The 27,962-nt window shown below is 42.0% G+C and overlaps 1 protein-coding gene across 1 annotated transcript; it reads left to right on the top strand.

Annotated features, from left to right (window-relative positions):
* Positions 1-315: 315 nt before the first annotated feature.
* Positions 316-27,227, top strand: LOC147253661 (uncharacterized). The gene is made up of 3 exons (XM_086218921.1): positions 316-666; positions 1,449-1,658; positions 27,053-27,227. Exons 1-3 carry the CDS (start codon positions 400-402, stop codon positions 27,197-27,199), a joined length of 624 nt encoding a protein of 207 aa, XP_086075047.1. The 5' UTR covers positions 316-399; the 3' UTR covers positions 27,200-27,227.
* Positions 27,228-27,962: the final 735 nt, after the last annotated feature.

The following is a 27,962-nucleotide window of genomic DNA, read 5'->3' as shown; positions in this document are numbered from 1 at the left end:
ATAGGTTATTGATAGGCTAAAGTTTATAACCTATCAATATAAGACCCCCAGCTGGTCATTTTACCACTCTTGTTCATCAGAGGTGAATGCAAAGGGCGTTAACGAGACATTCAATGAATTTTAATCATGGCTGCTGGAGAAAAAATTCCGGGACAACTCGTATCGAGCGTTTTGAGTGAAGACGTCGCGTCTGAAAGCCTTGGCAGGAAGTAGATCCGATGCTCTGTGCAGCTTCATTTCGCCCCAATCAGATCGAATATTTCCCAGTCTTGACGCCGGGGCGGGGCCGTTAGAGGAGGCTGGACTTGCATTATTCTCAGGAGGGAGAGCTGGACGTGCAACGGGAACCGTCTTTATTTCTGAACTTCAACTGACCGTTAGAGACTAAGTTGCTGTATTATGGACCCCAGCGCCCCCCCCGCGCAGTGGTCTGATGAGAAGGCGTCCATGGGCCAGCAGGCGCCCCCTCCCCCCTACACGGACAGCGCGTACCCAGCGCCGGGGGCTCAGCTTGCCGCTGGTTACCCACAGCCTGGCCCGGGGTACGCTCAGCCTGGCCCCGGGTACACTCAGCCTGGCCCGGGGTATCCACAGCCTGGCCCGGGATACCCACAGCCTGGCCCGGGATACCCACAGCCTGGCCCAGGTTACCCTCCTGAACCGCAGGTGAGCAGTCCGCTGAAAAGACAACATCGAACCGCTTCTTCGTTTGGATGTTTTGGTTTTTTTTTTTTACCCAGTGTTTAGGTTTCGTTTCATATGTGCAGTTTAGAAAAAATCACAAATTAATTTGATTCGAGACATAAACGAAATAAATTAATTCAATTCTGCCTTAGGTTTCTTTATCCAACGTGACTGCGGTTGATCTTAAAAAAAAAAAATCAAACTGAACCAGTCGGGTGTTCTACTTTCTACTCACACCAGGGATTCGTGAGAGAACGAAAAAACTCTTAACAAGAACGAAATTGTGAATCGATTTTAGAATGTATGGACTGACTTGGACTGGAAGCGCTATTTTGTGGATTGATGCTTAAACAACACCTCCAGTTTCATTCCACTGACTTGTCTCTTCTCTGCTTCTGTTTTAAGTGCTTGAGGACAATTTTGAAATTATGGAACCAGGATTTGATTTGATTTCATTTCATTTCATTAGAGTGCGACGTTGATGTTTGAAGCATCTGCAGCTCAGTAAATTAGTACACGTCATAATGGCTTCAATTTGGTTTCATTTATCCTTCACCCGTCACCGACCGTTAAAATTTCTCAAGTGGAGACTTGAGAGAGCCGAGTCATTAACTGCAGAATTCTTTCACTCTCAATATTTTCACTTTCATTGCACCTCCAGAGTTTTCTTCAAATCTGTGTGTGTGTGTGTGTGTGTGTGTGTGTGTGTGTGTGTGTGTGCGTGTGTGTGTGTGTGTGTTTGTGTGTGTGTGTGTGGTTTGCAGGCTTCCGGACCCCCACCACAGTATGGGGGCGAGGGATATGGACAATATCCTTACCCTGCCCAGCCGGGCGCCATCATGGAGCAGCCCAAGGGCTACGTGACCCAGGGTACACTGGCCAGACCTGTCAACGACTACCTGGGCTACTCCATCTTCACCCTGATGTGCTGCTGCATGCCGCTGGGCATCGCTGCCCTCATCTACTCCATCTCCGTGAGTCGCTTTCTCTTCTATTGTGTTCCCAAATAATAAAGTAGGGATGGTTTTTGTTCCCTATCAGAGACTTTCTGTGGCAGAAACACTAACCTTATCAGGACCCCTAGTCCTCACGGGACCAAAGATCAGCCCTGATGTATTAAATTTTAGTTAATGAGTTCCTGATTAAGGTTAGGATCAGACATCTATTGATTCGGATAAAGGTTTTGACTTGGCTGTCCTGATGAATGGAAGTCAGTGGAATGTCCTAGTTGCGCAATCTGGCGTGTCTGTGTGTTTGCGAGTGATTTCTGTGAGTGAAAGGTTTGGGAGGGAGGGAGGGGATCGACCGAGACTTTGGTGAGGAGCTCCTAGCTGTGAGGTACTTTTACGCCACAGCAAGTCTTTTCTGGCCTCGTGTTTCCTCTCACAGCCCCCCACACTCTCGACTCTCACTCTCTTCCAAAATGGAGAACTTAGAGATAAAGCTACAACATCCACAGACCAGTGCAGCCAACTTTTGAAATCAAACTGAAATTAATCATTTGTTTTATCCGTGATTGTATGGTTTCGTCTTGGTTTGTCTGTTTGCTCATATTTTATTAGCAACTGTAGTCGTGTTTGTACTGGTAGAAGTAAACCTTATCTTCTGTTGGTACACTGTCAGGTTTTCTCTGACGGAAGGATTCATTCTGTACTATAATAATAATAAAAAAACACTTAGAAGAAGCCAACTATCACTAAAACCTGAACCTCGTTCTCTTAAGTTCATGGGACTGATTGGTGAATTAATGCGTCCAGAGGCATCGTCGGTGTGTGCGGTAACTCAGATGGTTAATGAGCTTCATTTTAAACAGTGAGTCATGGCGGTGGTATGTCATGAGAGAAATGCACAGTTGGTTGATTGTTTCCATGTGGTCAGCGTTCACTTCCTCTCTGACACTTTGTTAAGTGGGAGACTGAGCAGGCGGTTAAAAACGTGGATGATAGAGGAAGACAGGTGACAAACTGGTTGATTCAGTGGTACTTTGGTTCATCTCTGTGGAAACTGTATGTTTATCCAGGTTAATTCACACCGCCATGAGCAAAGAATATGAACAAGACCTGATCGCAGTGTAACAATTTTTACAAAATTTCAAAAAATAGGTGTCTTGAGCTCAGAAATACAATTTGTCCTCTTCCATCGACTCTTTGTGACTCCAGAATGCAGAGAGAGCCGGTCACATGCATTTAGCTTGAGGCTAATGGCGACTGACATCTAACATTGAAATATTGTAGTTTGTTAAAAGCTCAAATCAAAGAATTTGCAAATTACTGATCTTATGATTTGATTATAAAGATCTGGATTATACCAGACAATGCACTTGAGAGTCTTTGGACAGTTTACTGCTTTTAGAGGCCAGTTGCCATTAGCGTCAAGCTTACTGCACGCTGCTGGCTTTTTCTGGTTTCTGGAGTCAAAAAGAAGGGATGACGGAGGGAAAATGTTTTTTGTGAGTTCAAGTCTATTATTTGGGAATACTTGAAAGGAAAAATGCACTTTTTGGTTGAAGTGTTGCTTGAATATTTTCCTACATGTAAGATCAACATTATTATGCCAGTTATACAACAGTTATGATGTTGTTAGGTACGCGTCCTGCGTCCCTGACGCATTAAGATACGAAAGGACGCAGTAAATTCCCTATCCGCGTGTCCCAGGGACACACCTCATTTTTCCCATGAAAAAACATACATTGTGAACAACAACTTGTGTTTAAAATCCCAGTAAGTAGCTAAAGAAACCTTGCCGTCAGCGGACCTGACGAGCGCTGTTTCAACCCTTTGTGCATTAACTCAGCGCAGACATGATCCCCTTGAGTATCGCGACAGGCTAGTTTAGCCGCTACAACAACAACTACCGCGGATTTCATTTCAACAATTAAAGATACGAACTTCTTAGTAAACGGATCAACACTCAAACATGTCTCAGCGAAATGATTTCCTGCTGTTTTTAAATTGACAGTTTTCTTTAGTTTGAGGACAGGCGAGATCACCCTGGAGGTCCGTAAGCTTGTTTACATAAACACCCTCTGCATGTGTATAGTAAACTCTCATTTATTTGCTTAACCCTCCTGAAATTACATGACTGTACAGTGTTTTCCCCGCAGCGTGAGTGGTAGTGGGCGGTGAAACGCAATTAAGGGAAATACGGAAGTAGCCTACAAATCTTCACTAGGTTGAAGTGGCGCAGCGAGGAGTGTTTGCCAAGGACGACTGTAAAAGCAGCACTCTAGTCAGCAAGCGTGATCTTTCTGTGTTATGTGCTGCTACTAAATATGAGCACAGTAGCGGTTAGGCTCTGTCTCCTGAACAAACTTTCTATGGTCCTTCTTTAAAACAAAATTCAGTAAAGACGCCGTCTATTCTTAGTTTATGGCCGTGAGCCAGCGGACTGCGACTGGGGCAGGCATGCAGCCAGTTACTGCATTTAGCTTCTGTCTCCAGCCCTGCGACAAAAACAAGCAGATACTGCTTGATATCTGCAGCTGCATTACTCTGTAGTTTAGGCTCCACTGATGACTCGGTGACTGCGATCAGCATGTATTGTTTTAAACTAAATCTGTGTAAGAACGCTTCTGTGAAAGGGAAGTGTTCTTACAGTATTAAAGATTTAAAGCCAACACATCCGCTTTTATCATGGCAGTTAGTATCAAGAGGAAGCTGGGAGAACAGTTGTCCTGTGCAGTGCGACATGAAATACATCTGTTTCCTTATTGCTCCGATGTTTGTTTTAAGTGAGGAGGACTCTTCATTTTTCTGCTTTTTCAAAAACTACTTTGCAGTTCTAAAAAGATCAGAATTAATTGGCCCATAGAAAGTGAGGCAAACCATGTCAACAAACTACTCAGTGGGTTAACGTTTACCAGCTGGTTGAAACAAATTCCAGTCCTGCTTCCATTTGAAAGGAAGATGTTGTACATTTCTGAAATTAAAGTTCTACTGTATTATTGTCATTATTATTATTATTATTATTATTATTATTATTATTGGCCAACATCGACATCAAAAAAGGCCTAAACCTGATTGATAATGTGTTGAAATGAGGTGGACAGGTAGGTTGGAATTACATCCCACCAAAGAAACGGCTCAGATAAAAACAGTGATTTTGGATTCTGTGAGTAAACAGAAACAAGTACTTCTATCGTGTTGTGTATGTGAAGCAACAACAAACTGCCACAGACTCTAATTAAAGTGCTGAAACCTATAAAACACAGGATGTAATGAACTTTGGACTGGAGACAAACTTAACGCGTCACACGTGTTTTACCGGCACTTGTTAGAAATGTGTCACGTACCGACGGAAACCTAGAGTCAGTTTTTTCATTGGATTTTTATTGGGAAATAGAATTTGTTCCCTTTACTTTTGATGGCAACAATAAACATTTTTTTTGTGATAAAATAAATTTTAAGCCTCGTGAGCTTAAAGGTACATTGAATATAATTAAAACAAGATAAAGATAAATTAAAAATATTGAATCTCGTTTTAAAGAAAAGTTTGTAACTCATTTTGTCAGAGGATCACCTGAACATCGTAATGCCAGTATTAACCGTCAGTTCTGTGTGACGTGTACTCAGTAGCACATGTGGAGTTCAGGTCCTGCGTGTTCCTGAGTGTGGAGTGTTCTAGAATCAGTATGTTGTCAGGAACGGAAGAACTCACACCTTCAGTATGTTTACGTGATGGAATTGATGTAAAATACATAGAAACACATTCGTCCCACTGACACTGCACTGTTGGAATGTTCTGTGGGATCCACTGCAGTGATTAACCTGGAAGTCAAACAGTTTGCACGGGGGGGGGGGGGGGGGGGTCGTCAAGGAGACAAACTGTCTCAGCTGAAGTGGTTGTCTGTATCTATTAAATAGTCTTTGAATTGAAATCTGCTGTTCGAGAGGCTCGACGTTTGCCAACTTGTTTTGGTATGCGATGAAAAAAAAGTTGAACCGGAAAAAAAGTCTGACTGCCACCAGATGTAAGGAGGCGTCCCACAGACATACTTGTGTGAATAAATGATGAATCCATTCTCCCCAGTTCACGTACACTGGGACAATGACTGTAGACCAATCAAATGGCCTAATGAAGCTAAAACTGTTGAGGAATTTTGTGTAAAGAAGGGATTCATCAGACACAAGAAGCAGGCTGGAGACTCAGAGATGCCTTACACCGAGCCGCTGTACTGGATGCCCACTGCAGGTGGGATGAGGTCGAGTGAACTCCCCCAGAACATCTGGTCCCCTTCCTTCGTGTACAGTCATACTTGTATTGTTGGGCACTTTCAGTATTACCTCATAGGAACATTACGCACAGATGTGGCCTTCACGTCGTCCGAACACAGTTACGCACGTAGACAACGCTGGCGCTTTCAGTGGCAGGTTCACCATCAGTAGTTGTTGTAGCAACAAAGTTACAGTTAACAAAGAACTTATTGAAGACACCTACAGGTTCACTCCCAGACCCAGGTCAAGGCCCGGTGTCAGATCGGCTCTTATTCTTACAGAGAAATTATGAGAATAAAACCAAGGAAGTTAAAACAAAGGATACCAGAAGAAATTCCTTATCAGCAACGTTAGCACGACATCACTGTGCTTTTACCATGGTCAGGCTGAATGCTCCTTTCTGATTGGCTGTCAGGGTGTTGATTAAAACCCTATACACACACGTAGATTGGCTCAAGGTCAATCACTTGTTCAATATTAATTTGTTTTAATAATTAATTAACTCGTTTAATATCAATTTAGAATTTGAATTTAGTTAGCACTTTTTCTATTATAAAATGTATTTATTTTACTGGTTAAAATGTGCACTTGTAAATGTGTTGTAAATTGTTATATAAATATATATATATAAATAAGGTTAGAGTTCTTAAAAAAATGTAATTGTTTATTTTTGTATGCTACTGCAAAGGTTCAGATGCCTTTTGTCATGAAAAAAACAAAAATAACAATGACTTTGACCTGGGATGCTGGGAAGACCTGCCCCAAGAGGCTTAAAGTTTTCTGAGGCGCGACCAACGAAAAGCGTCATGAAAAGAGCTTTTTTCAAGAACATTTTTCATGATAACTGCTGATATATACAAGACAGAGGAACATATTTGGTATCAATGTAAAGCATTTTAATCACTCTTGAGCCACAAACCAATAATACAAATAATTTACGTACAGTTGGATGTCAAATGAAACATGCTGACCGTCATGTCAAAAACATACGAAATAGAGATACATTCTCATGTACAATGTGTGGACCAGTTAAAACATGATTGATATCTATTACACATTGTTTATATCCACCAGAATGGCCACATTCAAATCAATACAGTCTAGTCATTAGTCAGTCTCAATTCTTTGTATGCGCAGTCAATCACTTGTTTAGAGTTTGCTTCTTGAAGCTGTCAAACCGTTGCCTGTTGAACTCTACAGCTTGCAGAAGGAACTCCCTTTGCTTGGCATCAGTTGTGATGACATTTGCAAAGTCACTCATCATTGACACCATGCTCAGCAATGTCATTCAGGACTTTAATGTTTCGTACATAATCCAGAGCCTTGTTGAAGTTGTCATCCTCTGGCCATGTCGCCACCGGTTGCAAAACAGTCAGACCCAATGCAGAGGGTATCCATCAGCAGATGGGACTCTGGACCAACCAGGGTGTTTTTGTCTGTCACCCTAGGAAATACAGGCTTACCTCTCCTGAAGCTGTCAGGCTTCTCAGTGGCATGTAGCTGAGCAGCAATGTCTTGCTTCTCCTTGTCACTGAGCTTGCTGCTGAAGAGCGCAAATGGCACTACTTCCTGAGTGAGGTACCACCTGTGGTTGTCTAGTTTCGCCAGGACTGCTTAAGCAATGTCAGGATCAGTTTTCTTGAAGTGCAGGATGTCCTTGAAGAACTGCAGATCGTCTTCCGGAGCATCAGGGGCGAATGTTGAGTTCATCCACACTGGTGTGTAGAACAATGACAGAAATTTGATGAGCCGTTCTAACTTTGTCACAGTCTCTTTGTTCATATGCTAGCTGCCCAGAAAACATCAACATTTTCATAGAAGTAGATGTTTCTGGCCATCCACTTGGCCTGGTGGATGGCTCCTGGCCAACTCCATTGGATCCCACGAGGAGGTGTGTCCCCAAGAAGTATCATTGTAAGCTCAGCCATCTCGTAATCAGCTCTGGGTGGCCTCAGAGTACACACTACACTCTCTTGTCACTGAGCCATTTCCCTCTGATGGTCAGGATTTTAGGGGAATCAGTGCTCAGGCCAGTCCATGCCTCCCTGAATAGCTTAAACCAGGGGTTTTCTGGGCTGGCCATTGTGAAGTATGTTTTATTGAGCAAGTTGTGGCCACCCGTATATACCCTTGTATGGTTACTCATAGTTTTTGTGAAATAACCAGCATGAGTCAAGAAGAACTCCATAGTGATGAAGCAACAGCCAGCAATGGGTGTCATGGTTATTTTGGTACAACCAACTATGGATGATAAATCTGCTTGTATCGCAATGTACTGTTATGATGCAATGTGGTATTGCCAGGAGCTCGTGATTAGTGAATACTGTGCAATGTAGAGTCAAAAAGTAACAAAATAGCAGATCACTACTTACAAAAATCATTTTGATTAATACATTTAACAACTTTCATCAAGTTTGCATATGACATAATTTCAGGTCTATCAAATTATGTTTGAAAGACTTGAAAATATGAGGTTTTTGTGGGAAAAACATACAATGTCAGGAATATTTTAGAATTTTGTTAAAGAATACATAGACATTCTTTGTCTTTGTTGCACCATTTTGTGGCAATAAAGTTCGGTTTTATGAAAGAAATCTGGTATATTCATGTGTTAAACATGCCATTATATGATGGTTTTAGTTGGTCGTGCCTAAGAAAACTTAAGGCCTCATGGGGCATGGGTCTTCCCGGCATCCCAGGTCAAAGTGATTGTTATTTTTGGCTTTTTCATGACAAAAAGCATCTGAAACCTTGCAGTAGTATACAAAAATAGAAAAATGTCATTTTTTTGAAAAATTTGAATAGAAGGTATATAAGGTCCCAGGTATGCATGTGTGTGTGTGTGTGTGTGTGTGTATTCGTGTGTAAAAATATCTTAGCCCCTTAAGGATCACTGGAGCACGCAGGCAGCTCATGGTGCAACAATAAAAATGTATAAGACAATAATAGAACAAATACAGAACAATAGAGCAAATCATCTTCAACAACATCAAAAAACGATATGCATCACTGTAAAAGTGTTCATAAATTGTTTTGTATTCTGAATTGAAATTGAATATGGCTGACGATAATAACTGTGAGGCTTTTGTGAGGCTGTTCCAGCCTCCCTATCCCACTCATACACGTGCCCCTCCCCCCTCTCACGCAGCTAATTCACACATTCTTCATGCAAATCAGGCTGCTGACTGGCCGGCATAAGTAAAGAGAAGTGCACAATAGCATGCCTATTATTCATTGTTTGTACATGAATGCGCATCTGGAACAACTGGATCAGTCACTCATAGCTCCATGTTTGGGTCCATTCCTCCAAAAAAATTGCTCGATGTCTTCACAGTCGACCGTAGGCTCTTCAGCCAGGTGTCCGAGTGTCTCAGGCGGACGACTGAAGCACCATTTCAGCCTCTTCCTCTGCACATCACTTACTGGCTATCTATTCCCTCACTCTCTCACTTTCACCGGCATCTACCACTCCAACACTGCTTTGAGCAGACAAGCTAACTTTACGCACGGCGAGTATGCAAGCACCTTGTTGTTGCCTTACAAACTTGATACCGTCATGCAAGGTACCGTTTGTTTGTTTTTCTCATTTGTTTATTGGCTAAAAGAATATCTAGTTCTCATCAGGAAAAAATCGTATAGGCAGACGGAAGGGTCAATCAAATGATGCACGGTCCGCTCTGTAAACTGGGGCCTGTTTGGGGTTTCAGCGCTGTAGCTCAACAACCCAGGCACTGATTGGCTCATGTGTGATATTTTTGCGTTCAGCAGGACTTCACCATGATCGAAAATTCGTTTCGTGTGGACAAAAAGAATACCGGCACCTCTATGTGACGCTGAAGGAAAAACTAACTGTGACGCTGCAGATGCTGCGCTACGCAACTGTCCAAGTAAACCACGAATTATGCTGGAATAACAGAATGCTGGAGGAAATCCTTTGATATTTCACATGTATGGACACTTACGGAATTATTGAAAAGCAGCCTGTTTAAAAATTTTAGCAATGACGATGTCGGGAGTACAAAGTTGGTATGTAGGTATTATCCTTCGCCTGCCGTCTGCCTAGCAACATTCTAACTCAGCTCCGTCTACAAGTAACTTTATTAATCATGATTGGGTGCTACTTAATCGTTTTGAACGAGGTATATCATGAACAGATATGTTGTTGTATACCATTTAAATCCATCGAATACCGAAGTTGGTTACTTCCTGTTGACAGCGTGTAGTGGTGATGGTACATTGCGTCTTAAGGGGTTAATATGGCAAATCAACAGCATTTACTTCAAATTAAAGGCTCGATGAATTAATGTGAGCTGATTGTACCCACAGCACAGCATGATAGGAAAAGTACCAGACATGACCTAGTGAATTACAAAACAATGTAAAAGATATAAATAAATTTAAAATTTGGAGTTAGCTTATGATTTGGATGAGATGAGATATTGTCATGCAACAATGAGATGTAGCCAATGTAACAACAAGATGCAGAGGAGGAAGCAAGACAGAAAAAGAAAACTGTGCCCGACAATCTACTCACGTGAACAGCTTCAGCTAAGATGCTGACAGGTTATTCAGAACACGGATGTTTCAAGTAGGCAACACCAATATTGTCTTTCCTTTTTATATGCAGGTCGACTTCAACTTAATCAAATGATTCATTTATCATTTTTGTCACGGTGCCACTAACATTAATGTAAAGCCATTCTGGGCTAGCCAAGTAACTTTAAACACTGCAAGCCACCTTGGTCATTGCTTAGTAAGAAGCTAGCTATGCTAAATGGTAACCAGCACCAGCTGTTGAACATCAAGGAAGCCGACTTAGAAGCATTTGCTTTATGGAAAGTCTCTATTACAGTGAAACGGTTTTACATTTAGCATCCACATGTAGGCAGAACTGGAGAAGTGGTATATCGTGTGTTGTCTAGCTTACTACCAATGGAACAACACACGGTTGTAGTGGCTAGCCCTAGCTGGGTTAGCAGCTATAGCTGGAGCCAACCAACATGCTTGAAGTATGGCGTGAGCTGGAGTCTCAATATGTCCTGTAAGTAATACAACCCATTTTCAGATTAATTTATTGAAAACCTCATAGAAAGTAAATTGTCCTGAGCCATGTGTTGTTCTGTTATAAATAATGTTAAGGCTTAAGCCATTACCACCCACATTTAGACCAAATATTCTCAAATTGTTGGCTTACCATGATTTCTATTTATAACAAAATAACATGGGGCATTGAAATATAAAGTTTGTCATGCATAATTAAAAAGTACAGTGGATATAAAAAGTCTACACACCCCTGTTCAAATGCCAGGTTTTCGTGATGTAAAAAATGACAGCAAGAAAAATAATCTTACAACTTTTTCCACCTTTAATGTGACTTATAACCTGTACAATGCAATTGAAAAAAAAAAAAACTGAAACCTGTAAAGGGAAAAAATAAAAAACTGAAAATAACCTGGTTGCATAAATATGCACACCCTTAAACTAATACTTTGTTGCAGCACCTTTGGCTTTTATTAGAGCACTCAGTCTTTTTGGATAGGAGCCTACCAGTGTTGCACATCTTGATGTGGCAATATTTGCCCACTCTTCTTTACAAAACTGCTCCAAATCTGACAGATTGCGAGGACATCTCCTGTGCACAGCCCTCTTCAGATCACCCCACAGATGTTCGATGGGATTCAGGTCCAGACTCTGGCTGGGCCATTCCAAAACCTTAATTTTATTCTGGTGAAGCCATTCTTTTGTTGATTTAGAGGTGTGCTTTGGGTCGTTGTCGTGCTGAAAGATGAAGTTCCTCTTCATTAGCTTTCTCACAGAAGGCTGAAGGTTTTGGGCCAATACAGACTGGTATTTGGAACTGTTCATAATTCCCTCCACTCTGACTAAGGCCCCAGTTCCAGCTGAAGAAAAACAGCCCCAAAGCATGATGCTGCCACCACCATGCTTCACTGTAGGTATGGTGTTATTTTGGTGATGTGCAGTGTTATTTTTGCACCAAACATATCTTTTGGAATTATGTCCAAAAAATTCAATCTTTGTCTCATCGGACCATAACACATTTTCCCACATGCGTTTGGGAGATTTCAGATGTCTTCTTGCAAAATTAAGCCTGGCTTGGATGTTTTTTATGGTAAGGTAAGGCTTCCGTCTTGCAACCCTACCCCATAGCCCAGACATGTGAAGAAGACGGGAGATTGTTGTCACATGTACTATACAACCAGTACTTGCCAGAATTTCCTGTAGCTCCTTCAGTGTTGCTGTCGGCCTCTTAGCAGCCTCTCTGACTGGTTTTCTTCTTGTTTTATCGTCAATTTTGGATGGGCGTCCTGTTCTTGGTAGTGTCACTGTTGTGCCATATTTTCTCCACTTGATGATGACGGTCTTCACAGTGTTCCATGGTATATTTAATGCCTTAGAAATTCTTTTGTAGCCTTCACCTGATTGATATCTTTGAATAATGAGATCCCTCTGATGCTTTGGAAGCTCTCTGCAGACCATGGCTTGTTCTGGAAGTTGTGGCTACAAAATGTCAGGAAAAGCCTCCTAGAACAGCTGAATTTTATTTGGGGTTGATGAGAGGCACTTTCATTGGTGTCAGGTGTGTGCTGACTCTAGTTTAACATGAGTTTGAATGTAATTGGTTAAATCTGAACACAGCCACATCCCCAGTTATAAAAGGGTGTGCACACTTATGCAACCACATTTTCTCAGTTGTTTATTTTTAATTCACCTCCCTCAAAGATTTCTGTTTGTTTTTCAGTTGTGTTGAACAGGTTAAAGGTCACTTTAAAAGTGCAAAAAGTTGTAAGATTATTTTTCTTGCTGTCATTTTTTACATCACGAAAACCTGGCATTTGAACAGGGGTGTGTAGACTTTTTATATCCACTGTATATTAAAAGTATAGTTTGTTTTTCTTACATTCCCAGCTTTCTTTGAGTCATGGCCAAACTGGCTTTGAACAGCCCAGAGGTAAAAGACATTGATGGGGGGGTGAAGAATCGATTTAAATGGAGCTGGTTGCAGGAGACTGTCCAAGTCCGAGGAGAGACTGTGCCAGTGGAGGCAGGCAGGGCAATTTGCAATCAACAGATAATGTATGGAAAAAAAACATGGAAACTACAAAGCACATAAAAGCTTGGAAGACACGACATCAGAACATGTGAATAGAAATAACATCATCAGAAAATGTAATTGCAGCTGTACCCAACAACCCAGTGCAACCCAGATTTCCTCCTGTATGCAGCCGAGTTGCACAGGATCAAGGAAGTGCTGACTAATTTGGTGGCTTTGGATTTATGTAGCATCAGTAAAAATAGCAGTAGACACCTTGCTTGTAATTGCAGTGGAGGTTAGAGGGTACTGTGTATTTTTTATTTTTTTGTGTGCACGTACTGTATAATTACTAAGTGGAGACTTATTAAGTTGTAGGATGTACAGTTGCCCCTGAAAACCCTTACTGTTTTCTCTGTCTCGCTCCTCTCTCTCTCTCTCACACACACACACACACACACACACATTATATCCAGTCCAAGCAGTCATAGACACATATTAGGTAACTGTTTCTTCCCTATGTGTTTTTTCCATAGTTCTTGCTGAGCTTCCTTTTTAGCGTGGTGTGCCAATGCTAGTGTTTTTGTCTAAAGTTACTCTTAATGATAAGAGTGAGTATTACGTTGTCATTCAAAGCTCAAATTCAAACTCAAGTGGTAATGCAGAAAATTAGGGGAAGACTAAAAAACTAAAAGATATTTTGTTGATTTTGTTGTCCTCTCCGTGTCGTATGAACTTTTCTTAACGGCTGCAGGCATTGACGCTTGCTGCCAAGAAACAATGTACAGATTTCACTTTTTTCACTGTGCACTGCATTTCATGAAATGTATTAAAGTAGTGTGTGTGTGTGTGTGTGTGTGTGTGTGTGTGTGTGTGTGTGTGTGGAGGGGGGGGGGGGTCGCATCCCGAAATGAGAGGTGCTCCATATATTTTCCTACTTTTTTGCTCTTTTTTTGCTAGTTTGGATTCTGTAAGCCCGGAAGTTGCTGTGCCAAATTGCACCTTACAATGTAAACCAAATCCCTGCACATATACTTGCAGTCAAACTGTGGCTTCTGATGTCTAAATTATAAGTCTGACCACTTCCCAACCTGTATAACTGGATTTGGGACAAATTTTCCTATTAAAATATGAATTCTAATGTAAGATTTGGCCAAAGTCATGGGATTTATGAGGACATTTCACTAGAAGAATTCTCTAAAATCCTCATCAAACTGACAAGTCAGAGCTGTCAGCCCATGTCTGAAAACATCTACTTGTGCGTGACATGAGCACCCCAACGCGCGCGAGGGACCATTCAGTGCTGCTTTAATTTTTTGTTGTTGTTGCTGTTTTACAACTAATTTCATCTATACAGTTGTCAGTAATATCCATATATAAACAAGTTGTATGATTCTCAGATTTTGTACATACTGAAATAATTGTAATGAACTTGAATTGCATTGTTTCCTCAACAGATGATAACCTTAAAAGAAAAGTAATGCACTTTGTGAAATTTATTAGAAATAGGCCAATGGCATGGGGATATTAAAATGTATCTCTACCGTGAAGCTAAACGTTGTCTGAAAATCTTTTGGGTATGAAGGGACCAAAGCTTTTGGACTTCTATATGAAGAATGCAATAAACACACGGTACGTTACGGCCCACTAGCAGCAGGTGTCTGTACGAAGTTCCATAGAAACAGCAGTTAACTTATAACAGATCATTAAAGGCAGAAGTTGATGGCACTAAATTTAATATTAAATTCTGTTAAAAAGGTTCAACCATCTTTAATTTAGCTCGAACAATCGAAACACTGCTCACCTGGGCGCACTTTCACCTGGTGTCGTAATAACTTAACAACTGTTGGCCCGTGAGCACACCTCCAGAAATGGCTCCTTTGACACAATCCCCATGGAAAATCCCAGTGGGACTTCATTCCCTGTTGTATTTCTTTACAATCATAAATCATTACATCTTCTCAGCCTCCCTGGTAAGGTCTACGCCAGGGTACTGGAGAGGAGGAGGGTCAGGGCGATAGTCGAACCTCAGATTGAGGAGGAGCAGTGTGGTTTTCGTCCTGGCCGTGGAACCATGGATCAGCTCTTCACCCTCGCTAGGGTGCTGGAGGGGGCATGGGAGTTTGCCCAACCAGTCCACATGTGCTTTGTGGACTTGGAGAAGGCTTACGACCGTGTTCCCAGGAGCATACTGCGGGGGGTACTCCGGGAGTACGGGGTGGATGGCCCTTTACAAAGGGCCATTCGGTCATTCTACCGGAGGAGTGAGAGTCTGGTCCGTGTGGCCGGTAGTAAGTCGGACTTGTTCCCAGTGAGGGTTGGACTCTGCCAAGGCTGCCCTTTGTCACCGGTTCTGTTCATAACTTTTATGGACAGAATTTCTAGGCGCAGTCGGGTGGTGGAGGGGGTTGAGTTTGGTGGCGGGAGGATGTCGTCTTTGCTGTTTGCGGATGACGTAGTCCTCTTAGCGCCATCGGGCCACGACCTCCAGCTCTTGCTGGGACAGTTTGCAGCCGAATGTGAAGCGGCTGGGATGAGAATCAGCACCTCCAAGTCTGAGGCCATGGTCCTCAGCGGGAAAAGGGTGGTTTGCCCACTCCGGGTCGGGGGGGAGGTCTTACCTCAGGTGGAGGAGTTTAAGTATCTCGGGGTCTTGTTCACGAGTGAGGGTAAGATGGAGCGGGAGATTGACAGGCGGATTGGGGCGGCATCTGCAGTCTTGCGGTTGCTAAACCAGTCTGTTGTGGTGAAGAGGGAGCTTAGCCAAAAGGCGAGGCTCTCGATTCACCGGTCAATCTACGTTCCAATCCTCACCTATGGTCATGAGCTTTGGGTAATGACCGAAAGAACAAGATCGCGAATACAAGCGGCCGAAATGAGTTTCCTCCGCAGGGTGGCTGGGCTCTCCCTTAGAGATAGGGTGAGAAGCTCAGTCATTCGGGAGGGACTCAGAGTAGAACCGCTGCTCCTCCATGTCGAGAGGAGCCAGTTGAGGTGGTTCGGGCATCTGGTGAGGATGCCTCCTGGGCGCCTCCCTCTGGAGGTTTTCCAGGCATGTCCAACTGGGAGGAGGCCTCGAGGCCGACCCAGGACACGGTGGAGGGATTATATCTCTCGGCTGGCCTGGGAACGCCTCGGGATCCTCCCGGAAGAGCTGGTTGAAGTGGCTGGGGAGAGGGCAGTCTGGGCTTCCTTGCTGAGACTGCTGCCCCCGCGACCCGGACCCACCGGATGAAGCGGAGGACGACGAAGACGAAGACGAAGACTGTTGGACTGCAGCAGGTGTTTTGCTTATAGATTTAACAGTTGTGTTGAGAGAAGTTGTGAATGTGGCATTTTTATTTTAGTGTGTATTTACATCCTTATCAGACCTGGCACGCCCTTGGAAACTACACAGACTCAGTCAGGCTGTGGTCCCTGTCAACTGTGGATAAATGATCAGTTTCTACCAGCTCACAACACACTCCCAGACTGTGGCCAAATTTTAGGGCTACGGAAGGTTTGCGAGATGTGTTGTTCTCTGGGTTGTACCCAGCCAGCTCTTTCACTGCAGCTATCACAATGCTGAAGTTGGAAGGATAGATGAGTTCCTCTATCAAAAGCCTTTTCGGCGTCAAGGCTTAATAATGCCGTTGCTTTATTTTCTTTTCCAATTTTCTCTATTAGATGTAGCGTCCTCCTAATATTGTCATATGTTTGTCGTTGTTTCACAAACCCTGTTTGATCTTCATCAATTAGTTCTGGAAGAAGATTCTCAAGTCTTTTTGCTATTATCGTTGTGAACAGTTTATAATCTACGTTGAGAATTGAGATTGGCCTATAGTTATTGCAGTATTCTCTATCCTTCCCCTCCTTTGGGAGCACTGTAATATTTGCCTCTCTCCATGATGGTGGAGATTTACCTTCTTTTTTAATCCAATTAAACGTTTCCAGCATGAGAGGAGCCAACTCCACTTTGAAGGTCTTATACCATTCTGCTGGGAAACCATCAGTTCCTGGAGTCTTGCTTGATTTTGAATTGCTAATTGCCTTATTTATTTCTTCTAGTGTAATATCTGCTGTAATGAAGTCTTTTCTGAGTTTTGCCAATACTAGGTAAGTCCAATTTATCGAGAAAATGTCTAATTTCTTCCTCTTTAGCATCACAAGTTTCTGTATATAGCTGTTTGTAATAGTTTAAAAATATAGTCTCTATATCTTCTGGGTGATATTTAATTTGGTTTGTTTCTGGATCTCGTATCTTATGAATGGTACTATCTACTTGTTGTTTACGTAAACGCCGTGCAAGTAATTTAGTTGCCTTAGGGCCTAGTTCGTAATATGCCTGCTTATAAAATCAAGCCTTCTTCTCAACATCTTGCTCAAGCAGATCATTAATTTTTTTCCTTAATTGTTGTATATGCACTAATAGTTTGGGGTCCCGGCTGATCTTATGCTGTTGCTCTACAGATGTTAGTACTGATATAAGTTTATTATATTCCGCGATCATCCTCTTTTTTTTTGACGCTGTAAAAGCAATCAATTTTCCACGTATCACTGCCTTCAGTGAATCCCATACTATAGATGGGTCCACCATGCCGTTGTTATTAAACTTTAAATATTCTTTTATTTCCAATTTAATCTGTTCCACAGCTGCCTTGTCATTTAACAGACCAACATTTAGCCTCCACCCTGTTTTCCTCCTCCTTTCTTCTAACTCAATTGTCAAATACAGTGCACTATGATCAGAGACATCAGCAACCCCAATACTGCATTCCTTCACCCTGTAACAGTCACTTTTGGGCATAAAAAAATAATCTATTCTAGAGTAACAGGAATGTGGGGCCGAATAGTGAGTGTAATCCCTGTCAAATGGATGAGCATATCTCCAAACATCGAAGAAACCAATATCGTCCCAGGCTGTATTGACTAATTTTGATAACTTGGTCTTATTTTTCTTTAAACTAGTTGTATCCAGATATTGATTCAATATTATGTTAAAGTCCCCACCGCATATACAAATACCTTCAGCCTCCAGAGCAATTTTATCAAATAAAGATTTGAAGAATAATTTGTTACTATCAGGAGGTGCATATACATTTATTAAAGTTACCACTTTCTTCTCGATTCTTCCCTTTACAATAAGATATCTGCCCTCCTTTTCTTTTATTTCTTTGTAGGATTCAAAGTTCAACTTATTACATATCAGAGTGGCAATCCCTCTTCTATGACTTTGTGCAAATGAATTATAGTAAGTTTTTTTAAAACCAAAGCGTTTTAATTTCTCATGTTCTTGTTGTGAAAGATGAGTTTCCTGCAGGAAAATTATTTGAGCTTTGTCTCTTTTCAATTTAGCCATTACTTTAGATCTTTTAATTGGATTTCCCAATCCATTCACGTTTAAGGACATTAACTTAATCTCATTGGGTTGCATCATAACTTAAATGAAAAAAAAAGGAAAACATCTCACAGGCATACTCACACAGGCTAAACTTTGGAACTTTAGGTGATAACTGAAACACCTTAATGAACTTGGAACAATTTGAGACACACACTATAACCATAAAGTAAAAGGACTTCCAAAATCTGAAGAACTATGCTCCAGTCTTTAGTGAAGGGGAAAGAAGCCTCTCACCGAGAAAGGGTCGCCTCTAAGTTGGTCTGCCACAGACTGGCTCTCTCTGAGCTCGATGGTTTGTTGGCTGAGTTGAACTGTCTACGCCCGCTCGTCGGCGCGTAATTGCCATATACCATATGATAAGGCCAGAATATTTACCGTCTTTTCTTAATTGTTACTGTCCCCGTTGCGCTGTTCCTGGTGCTCATGTCGAAATTCCCGAAGGCGTTCTTTAGCGCGGCTTGCAGTATCCGAGCCTGCGTGTGGTCCCGCTCGCTGCCAGGGAAAAAGCCGCCGGAGCTGCTCCAGCCGCCGTCTCCTGTCAGGCGGCTTCTCCGGGACCTCCACGCTGAATCCCCGCTGCCGGAGCTCTCGCGCCGCCTCCCAGGCACTGCCATACACCTGCACGCTGCTGTCCCAGTGGATGCGCATCTTAGTGAAGGCCGTCTGGAAACGGATGCCTTGCTCTTTGAGAGCCTTTTTAATACTGGAATAGGCCTTTCGCTGATGCAGAACTGCAGTTGTGTAGTCATGGTAAAAAAATAGCGGTTTTTCCCGGAATGCGATTTTTCACATAGGCTTTCTGGATAACCATTTCCTTGGTACTGTATTGTAGGAAATTGATTATGATTGATCTCGGAGGCGAGTTGGGTCCCGGTTTTGGTGCCGGAGCCCTGTGTGCGCGCTGTATCTGTAACCCCACTTCTTCATCCAGGTCGAGTTCGACTCAGATAAGTTTTTCCACGAATACCGACACCGATCCCTCTTCCGCGCCCGCTGGTACGCCGTGGATCCGCAGATTATTTCGTCTGGCTCTTGACTCTAGGTCGTTTAGCTTTTCTTCTAGCTTCTGCTGATCCTGTACCGCTTGCTGAAGAGCGGCGTTAGCCTCCGTACTCCACGTTTCCAGATCGTCAATCCGGGTCTCCGTATCTTTAATCCTCTCGTCCTGTTCCTGCACGGCCTGCGTAGTCGCCATTAGCTGCTGATTAATGTCCTGTTTGAATTCAATAAATTCTTCTCTCATGTCACGTTTAATTTCTTCCTTGAACGCTTTTAAGTCTTGTTTTAGTTCTGATTTAAACTCGTTAATCTGCTTACTTATGGCTTCAAGTCCCGTGCGTACAGCTCCCTGTGCTGAGTCGCCGCCATCTTGGCCTTCTTCATCCCGCATGTCGTCTTGAGTTGGTTCTGCACCATGTAAATCTTTCCCGGGTTTATTTTGCGTTTTTCTGCCTTTTCCTTTGCTGCCCCCCTTCATAATCTAAGCACAGGCGAGTTCAATATCTTTAAACGCATTAACCGGGGGTATTAAATACGCCGACTCCCGGGAGCAAAGCGCTCACCCCGCCATCTTGTTCTGTAGCCAACCGGAAGTCTCAGTTCTTGAAGTCTTTGTATTATTAAGTTGTGTCTGTCCTTGCTTGACTCATTGAGATCAAAGAGGGGTTGTCCAAACTCCAACAGAAGTTTGTCATTTTGGATCGTACAAGTGACCTCATCATAGCTCATGTAGGAAATTACTCTCCTCAGTCCGTTCCACAAAGTCCTCTTGCCGTAGAGTCCTTGACAATGAAAACAAAGAATGATGAAAAAGCAGCTCTAGCTTTTCAGGATGTGTAGCAGGCCTGGAGCTTTCCAATTCCCTTACTTACAACAAGAGCATCAGAAGCAAAGTTTCCACGCTGTCTCAGAATATTTAACGCATGGCGTCTCTCTTTTGAGTTCTTTGGGTATGCTCTGGCAACCACCTCTACTATTCTGTGCACAGCTTCCAGGTGTCATGGAATTTTTGAAGAAGGCTTGAGGCAATAGCGACAGTAGTTCCTTTTGTTATACACTCAACAAGTTTCAGACTTTGAGGGAGGGAATACTTTGATTGAGTCAGAAAGATGTCGGACGCTGTTCTTTCTTGTGCTCGAGTTGCTCTTCACCAAATGAGGAGATGAGCTCGTTCTCTTCCTGAAGAGTCACATTTGTGTTGGAGTTCCATTTCTTCTCTGGTGTTTTGTTTTAAAGGAGTTTTAGAATCAATGACCTGGCTTGCTGAAGCTAAAAGGGGATATCGCAGAGAGAGCAGAGGCGTTTTTGCAGCTGGATGGAGTTCTGTGTCCTCCTCAGGCTCAGAGGAACCTCCTCCAGAGTCTGAATCATTATAGTCTGTGTTGTTAGATCAATAGGCCATGGCCATTTTCCCATTCCATTTTCGATTATGCTTAACGATTCGGTTCTTTATTGATTCTCTTATCGATTCTCATTTGGGGAAAAAAAAGAGAAACTAACAGTCAGACTCTGTCTCGTCACGGTATCTAAATGTAATGCATGAGAAGGCATTCAGTTAACGTTAGCAGTTGGTAATAGCAGGTTTTACAATGAGGCACATGGTGCTAACATGAGAGGCGGGGTTAGTTACCTGCAAGTTACCTTAACAGCAGAGGACGTGTTATCGCTGCTGCTGGTTTTCGATTCCCATCCCTACATATTAATCAGGATATTTCCTTATACGTAGGGGCCTCGAGGGAAAAAAATGCAAAGGTTATTGCACTGTTGATGGGCTGCATTTTTATTATATCAGCTGTATCTCTTTCAGTTCAGGCACATTTACTAAATTTTATTCAAATAAGAGAAATAATCCACACATCAGAGTGAACACTACTGTTATGACTCAGGGTGCAACAGCAATTGAATGTAGACACCATGGTCTGAGTACACATTAATACGACGAATACGTTTGGCTGTCCAATGGCAAGAGGATTTGTGAGATCATTCTGATCCATACTCCTCATGAGTATATTGCAGTCATGCATCTCAAAGCTCTTTTCCAGTCATTTTTAATATCAAAGGCAAAAGATGACACAGGAAGTGAATACAAAGAAGACGACACTGTTGCACTATCGTTAATTCACTAGACAGAGGAGCTGGAGGACCAACCCACTGCTTTCAAATCAGCTCAAAGGGAAAAGGATGCTGTGCTGGCATTGTTCCACAGTTGTTTCTGAGTGGAAACAGTATCAATAACGCTAACACACAGACACCATCACTCATGTGTGTCAATAACCAGAACAAGGTCATAAATAAATAATAAACAATATTCCTGCCGCTTTTGGGTAGCTTCTAGATGTGAAAGGACACAGGGCCAAAGAAACTAACAATGTAATTTAAATTACATTTATATTTGTTTGTTTTTGTTTTGTTTTTTAAAATCAGCCCTGCATAAAAATCTGACATATGCAAGAGTGTGTGTTCACTTCTGACTGCATTTCCATGCTAGGCGTTTTTTTGTTTTTTTGCTCTCCACCTGTCGAACAATATTTCTGAAGACTTTAGGTTTGCTGAATTTAAATCAGGCAGGGCGTAAATCATATCTATTGTCCATGGTTTTAGCTAAGTTTTGTGTCAGCCTCTATAAACTGTAGTCATTTGTTTGTTTTTGTTATTGTATTTATTTGTCTGACAAGCTTAGGAGGATGATGAACACGTAACAGGAGCGCTTGTCTGACAAACAAAATAGATAAAAGTATTCTAGTAACAGCCTCACATGCATTTTTGATTTTGAATAAAACAATAGGCAATACAGACCTTTAAAAGTAACACTGGTTCATTTGAAAATTAGGTTAGCGACAGTGGTGTTTTGGGGGCAGGATTTATGTCCAATGGCTCTCACTCGCATAATGACAAATCACGCTTTGATCCTCATCCCGGATGATAATAATCATGATAATATTATTATTATTACAGCTAACAAGTTCTTCACCTTTAGGCGTAAAATGATGTCATTCTATACTCAGCATCTGGATCGAGTTTCTTCAGTCTCTAGGCTTTATTGTTGTCAGTCATTATACAGTGTTCATCTTAATGTTTTTGTTCCCTCAAACTACATACGAGTGACATAGTGCATAATGACAACAAATACTCCTGTGTTGGTCTCTTATTCTGCGTAGAAGATGAAAAAAGAAGAAGAAAAAGAAAATAGATGAGTAGTACATGAACAATAAGATCCCTTAGCTTTAGTGAGTATCATATTATTGATAGAGGATGTTATTTTCTCAGGTTTCTGTTTTTCAACCGTGCACTCCACCCATGCAACAATGATAAATAAATGCAAAATCAACCAAAATTTTCACATAAAATGTTTATTGTTAATAAAGCAGTGAGGTCAGTAAGTTATTCAACGCAAAATCATTTGTGTATCAACAAAAGGCTGCATACATACAAGGCTACACCATTTTTAAGTATCTTAAAGTGGTTGTAGATGGGCACATGGTCTAGAGAAGATCTACGTAGGCTAACTAGCTCTAGGAAGCTATCAACATGGTTTGCGCCATTGATGGTTCATACAGACAGAGACAAGTCAGCTTCAATATCTTGCAGAAAAAAATCAGCAAAGTCATGGATGGAAATATGGATCTAAGATCATAATTTGTCTCAAAACAATTATTTATTTTGTTTTAGGGATCAAAATGCTTTAAGTAAAGTCAGTTTTAGTTGTATAGAGCCAAATCGCTGCAGCATATTTAAGAGCTAAGCCTAAGCCAGCCCTAACTGTAAGCTTTATCAAAAAGGAAGGTCTTAAGTCTGCTCTTATACATAAAGTGGGTTCCACTGGGAGGGAAACTGATAACTGAAGGCTCTGGATGCCATTCTACTTTTAGAAACTCTGGAGACCACAAGGGACCCTGGGAGCAAAGGCTTCTACTTGGATAACAGTGGACATCCATCCATCCATCCATCCATCTATTTTCACTGCCATGCCGGCATGTGTGTGTGTGTGTGTGTGTGTGTGTGTGTGTGTGTGTTTGTGTATATATACACACACACACACACACATACATATACATATATATATATATATATACACACACACACACACACACACACACACACACACACATGCATACATACATTAATTTTCTTCCGCCTATTCTGTTCAGGGGGGCTGGAGCCTATCCCAGCAGCCTTCAGGTGAGAGGCGAGGTTCACCCTGGACAGGTCACCAGTCCATCACAGGGCCAACACATAGAGACAGACAACCATTCACACTCACAGCCACACCTACAGTCAATTTAGAGTATCAATCAGCCTCGTCCCCTCTTGATGTCTTTGGACTGTGGGAGGAAGCTGGAGTACCAGAGAGAACCCACACAGGAACAGGGAGAACATGCAGACTATAGACAGAAAGATCCTGTGCTGACCACTGCACCACCGTGCCACCTATATATATATTATCTTTTTTTTTTCAGGAATCGTTTGAGGTTTTTCTTTACTTCTGTATTAAGTACACTAAGTATTATTATTATTATTATTATTATTATTATTATTTGCATCACACATTGACCTGAACAATTCTGTCTCTGTTAGTTTATTTATTATTTCTGCTTTGTGTTTTATGCTCTGTCCCTTTGCCCTACACCCACTACCAGAGTGCATGTGCTGGCTTTACATCTGGAATGGTTTTAAAGTCCTACCTAGTGAAGCTTTGAAGATGAAAATTAAACAGAGAAGGCAGTTGTAGCAGGGACTAGGCTCCCACGCCTGTTTAGCCCTCAAAAACAGCCATGCAGGTTCCAGTTAACTACAAAATACCTGCAGAACAGAGAGCCTGTGTGCCTGCATCTTCATGTGAGTACAGTACGAGCCAAGTTCATGTTCATTCAGAATATTGACAGTATCTTTCTCTTTGGCTGTTTTATATCTAGTCTGCAACTGTAGCTTCTGACTGACTTCTAACCTCTCAAGTCACTGAACCCAGGGGTATTGCATCATCGGGTACTAAATCCCAGAGGTTTGGGTTTCTCTGATTTGGGTCACAAAACCTACTTGCACACTCTTGAGTGTGTGAGAAAGTCTCTCTGCAGGCTTTTGATGTGCTCTGTTCCAGCCACCATATTCAGTTCAGCATTGTGAGGTTTTCTCACAAATATCAGGCTCATCTCCACTCCTCGTCTTTATTCACATCAGCTGCATAAGTGTGTCACCAGCAGCGGATGATCTCACCATTCGTGAAGGCAGATAGTTAACAAGGGGCTTAGCTTGATTTCTATACAAGGAGGTAACAGGAGGCTTCAGATGATTTGTTTGAATTCGAGAAGTCAGCCTTTGGAACGGTTTAGAGATGTCAGATCAACGAATGAAGTCTTCATTCTTCTAGAATAGAAAGAATAAATACTCTCCAGCTCTGGTGTCACTGATGCTATCGCAGTATCGCCGCCAACCTCTGCAGAGGCAGCCTTTGCGGTTTTGAACAGTCTCACTGTGGTGACCGCGACGATCGGCTGGTTCAGACGCAAACGCCCGATGCGATGTTCTCTCTGTGACTCTGATGTCGAGTCTGTCTTGTTTGACCAGCTTCCTGTCAAGGTGAACGAGGAGAACTTTTACATTCCATCACAACATTACAGATGAGCTCTGCAGAAAGCCTCTTTTTCACCGAGTAGCGGTAAAAAGTCTATTGCTGACATAATGTTGGCTCCTTCAGTGTTGGAAAAATGAAGTTTTCATGGTCCTGTTAACGTGAGAGTCAAAGCTTTGATCAGAACCTAAAATGACAGCTGATATTTACCGACGTCCTATTATCTGTTTGTATTTTTTTCTAATTCATCCTGCAAAACGTATTGGGATTAGGAAAAAAAAAACATTTGTCTTCATTTTCACATCAAGTAAAGTCTCATCGTCTGTCGTTAAGTAGAATAGAATAGAATAAGCCTTTACTGTCATTACAGAATTCAAGAACAGTGCAACGAAATGTTGTTGTTTGTTTGCTTGTTTTTAGACTACATGAGAGAGAGACAGAGAGAGAGAGAGAGAGAGACCGACAAGTTCAAAAGAATTGCCAATATCTGCCGACACAAATGAGGTGTTGTATTTTAAAATCATGGTGGATCCCCAGTATCAGCCTAAAAAAGCTCTTGGTGTCATATAAAACAATGCAAACGGAAACCAACAATACAAAAGAATTGTTCCCTTTAACATGAGCTGCCAAAATTTCTCAGTTAATTTATTTGTCCATTGAATAAATGATTTGCAACCTGATAATCAGTTCATCATTTTCTGGTTCAAAATTAAAAATAAACAGAATTTGTTGCCTTTTTTTTCCATTTATGACAGAAAAAAAAGAGGATTCTTTGGATTTTCGACCGTTGGATGGACAAAAAGACAATTTGTGGTCACCAGAAATTGTGAAATTGGGACATTTTACGATCAAAACTAGTCATTGATTGATTGATTGCAAACAGTATGAATAAATGAATGTCTTTATTTCAAACAGGATTTTAAAAAAATACCAAAAATAAAAAGGCAATGAAAAGTATAGGTATCACTGTTCAAAAAGCAGTAGGATGAAGCCTGAGCTTATCATTCCCTACCCCTATCGTCCACTTCCACCATTATCAGATTAATCAGTGATGGTAATGGTACTGTTATTGATCAAGGAGTCATATTTCGTTGTGTGTTTGTCATGAATGAGAGAGGAAGGCTTGCGTTGTGGTTCTGAACCTGAGTAAGCTGCGGTTCTGCATTAGGGGAAGCAATGTTATGTAATGCCATGTTATATAAATCGAACATGGCGCCGCTGTGTTTGGAACAATACACAAGCAGGACTGAAAGTGAGCCAGAACAGCTGCTGGTAATCATGACCAGCTTCACCTCAGCAAACACACACACATTCTGACACACACAAAAATGTGGTCAGGGTGTGCGAGGGGGAGGGGGGGGGGCAAATGGGTTTGATTAAAGTGGATGGGCTGGTCTCTTGTTAAAGGCACAGGTCGGCCTTGTTGATTTCTCTCAAAATGGACTACAGGCCTCCATCTCAGCAACGCAGCCAATTCTTGGATCATTTTTATCTATCACTTCCGCCAGTGTTACACTTTTAGTGGCTTTTTTTGTTGTTGTTGTTGATAAAACTAAAAGCAAAAACTATGAGGCTGATTTTCACCAATCATGAAGAAGTGCATGGCCGTGGTATTTGGCCAAGGAGGAGTCAATGCCAGGGTAGATTATTCATGGTGCCACTTGGTGACAACAGGAAATAACTTGTTTTTGTGATGTTCTCCTCCTATGTTATAATATTACGATGTTCCTCTGTTTTCCATGTGATGACATTGAAAGTTTTCAACCACCTCTGAAGCCTCCTGTGTTACCAGTGTATGTAGGACAAAATTTAAAAATCTATTCTAAACTAGAGCTGGACCTTATTTCAGCCATGTAACCATGACCTATTTAACCCTTTAATTTGACTTTGAGACGAGTCAACTGGACATTCAACAAAGCTAACATGTTTCCGTGATTTAGGACCCATTCTTGCAGTACTCCATAGTAACAAGCCAGAATGTAGGTCATATGGCAGTTCTCTATGTGTTCTACTTTCCGTCTGCAACAGGAAGACGAGTGACTCTCTACTCATTCTCACAGATCCAATGCAGCATTTTAACCTCTTACTAAAACTGTGTGTTGTGTGTCCATTGATTTTAAGAAAGGTGTTTGTTTGTTTGTTTTTTCTGTCTGCTCTAGGCTCGTGAAGCCAACCACAGCGGGAACCAGATGGCGGCGGAGCGCTACAGTCGGACGGCCAGAATCCTGAACCACCTGGCCTTGGGTTTGGGCATTGGCGGCTCGGTCCTATTAATCTGCGTAGTGTTCATTCCTAGCATGCTTTAATAATTCAACATTTTCCCATAAATCTAATCCCCAACCTCAATCTGTATCACGTAATCTCACTCCACTGAGACCATTACTGGTCATCAAGATGGATCTTTATCTTATATTTGTAACCTTGAAGTGACCTGGTTGGCTAAAACTATCTCTGCAGGTGTTTCACCTTCTTACATGCACTGCAGCCCTGAACGCACCCTGACATGACCCTCTCAAGCTGTGTGACCACATTAGTGCCCAGAAGAGTCAGACCCAGCATTAAAGTCCAGTTGAAGTGAGAAGGGCATTTTAACCCTTTTCGTGCAGATCCTACACACCAAAAGTATATCAATCTTTGAATTTTGATTTATATGTTGTTGTTTTGTTTTTTTGCCTCCGAAGGGCTTCATCTCTCACTGCCATCAGTGTAACAGTGTTGCCAATTCCCCAGTAAGGAAAGTAGCTATTGGCTGTCCCGAATGTTGTTCGAAGACATCACGACTGACATCACTGCCGTGTGGATGTGCTGGAAACACCCACTTTTCAGCACCCATATCCAATTCTTCTCAATGTAATTTCTCCTTTCTGTCTCACATCACTTTTTCAAAATGGGGTTGTTGTTTTTTTTGGTGGATTTTAAACTGGCTTTTACATGGACAGCCACCTGGTACCAGGTCCATGTCTGAATGGAACAGGTCCAGAGGGTCTATGGAAGCCCATCCATCCATCCAGCCATTGTGTACTGTTTATCCTGTTAAGGGTCGTGGGGGGTGGAGCCTATCCCAGCAGT

Source organism: Aulostomus chinensis, chromosome 11 (genome assembly GCF_037954235.1).
Source record: "Aulostomus chinensis isolate RoL2024-O1b breed Wild chromosome 11, RoL_Achi_v1.0, whole genome shotgun sequence".
Classification (NCBI taxonomy): Eukaryota; Metazoa; Chordata; class Actinopteri; order Syngnathiformes; family Aulostomidae; genus Aulostomus; species Aulostomus chinensis.
This window is presented reverse-complemented; position numbering and strand designations above follow the sequence as displayed.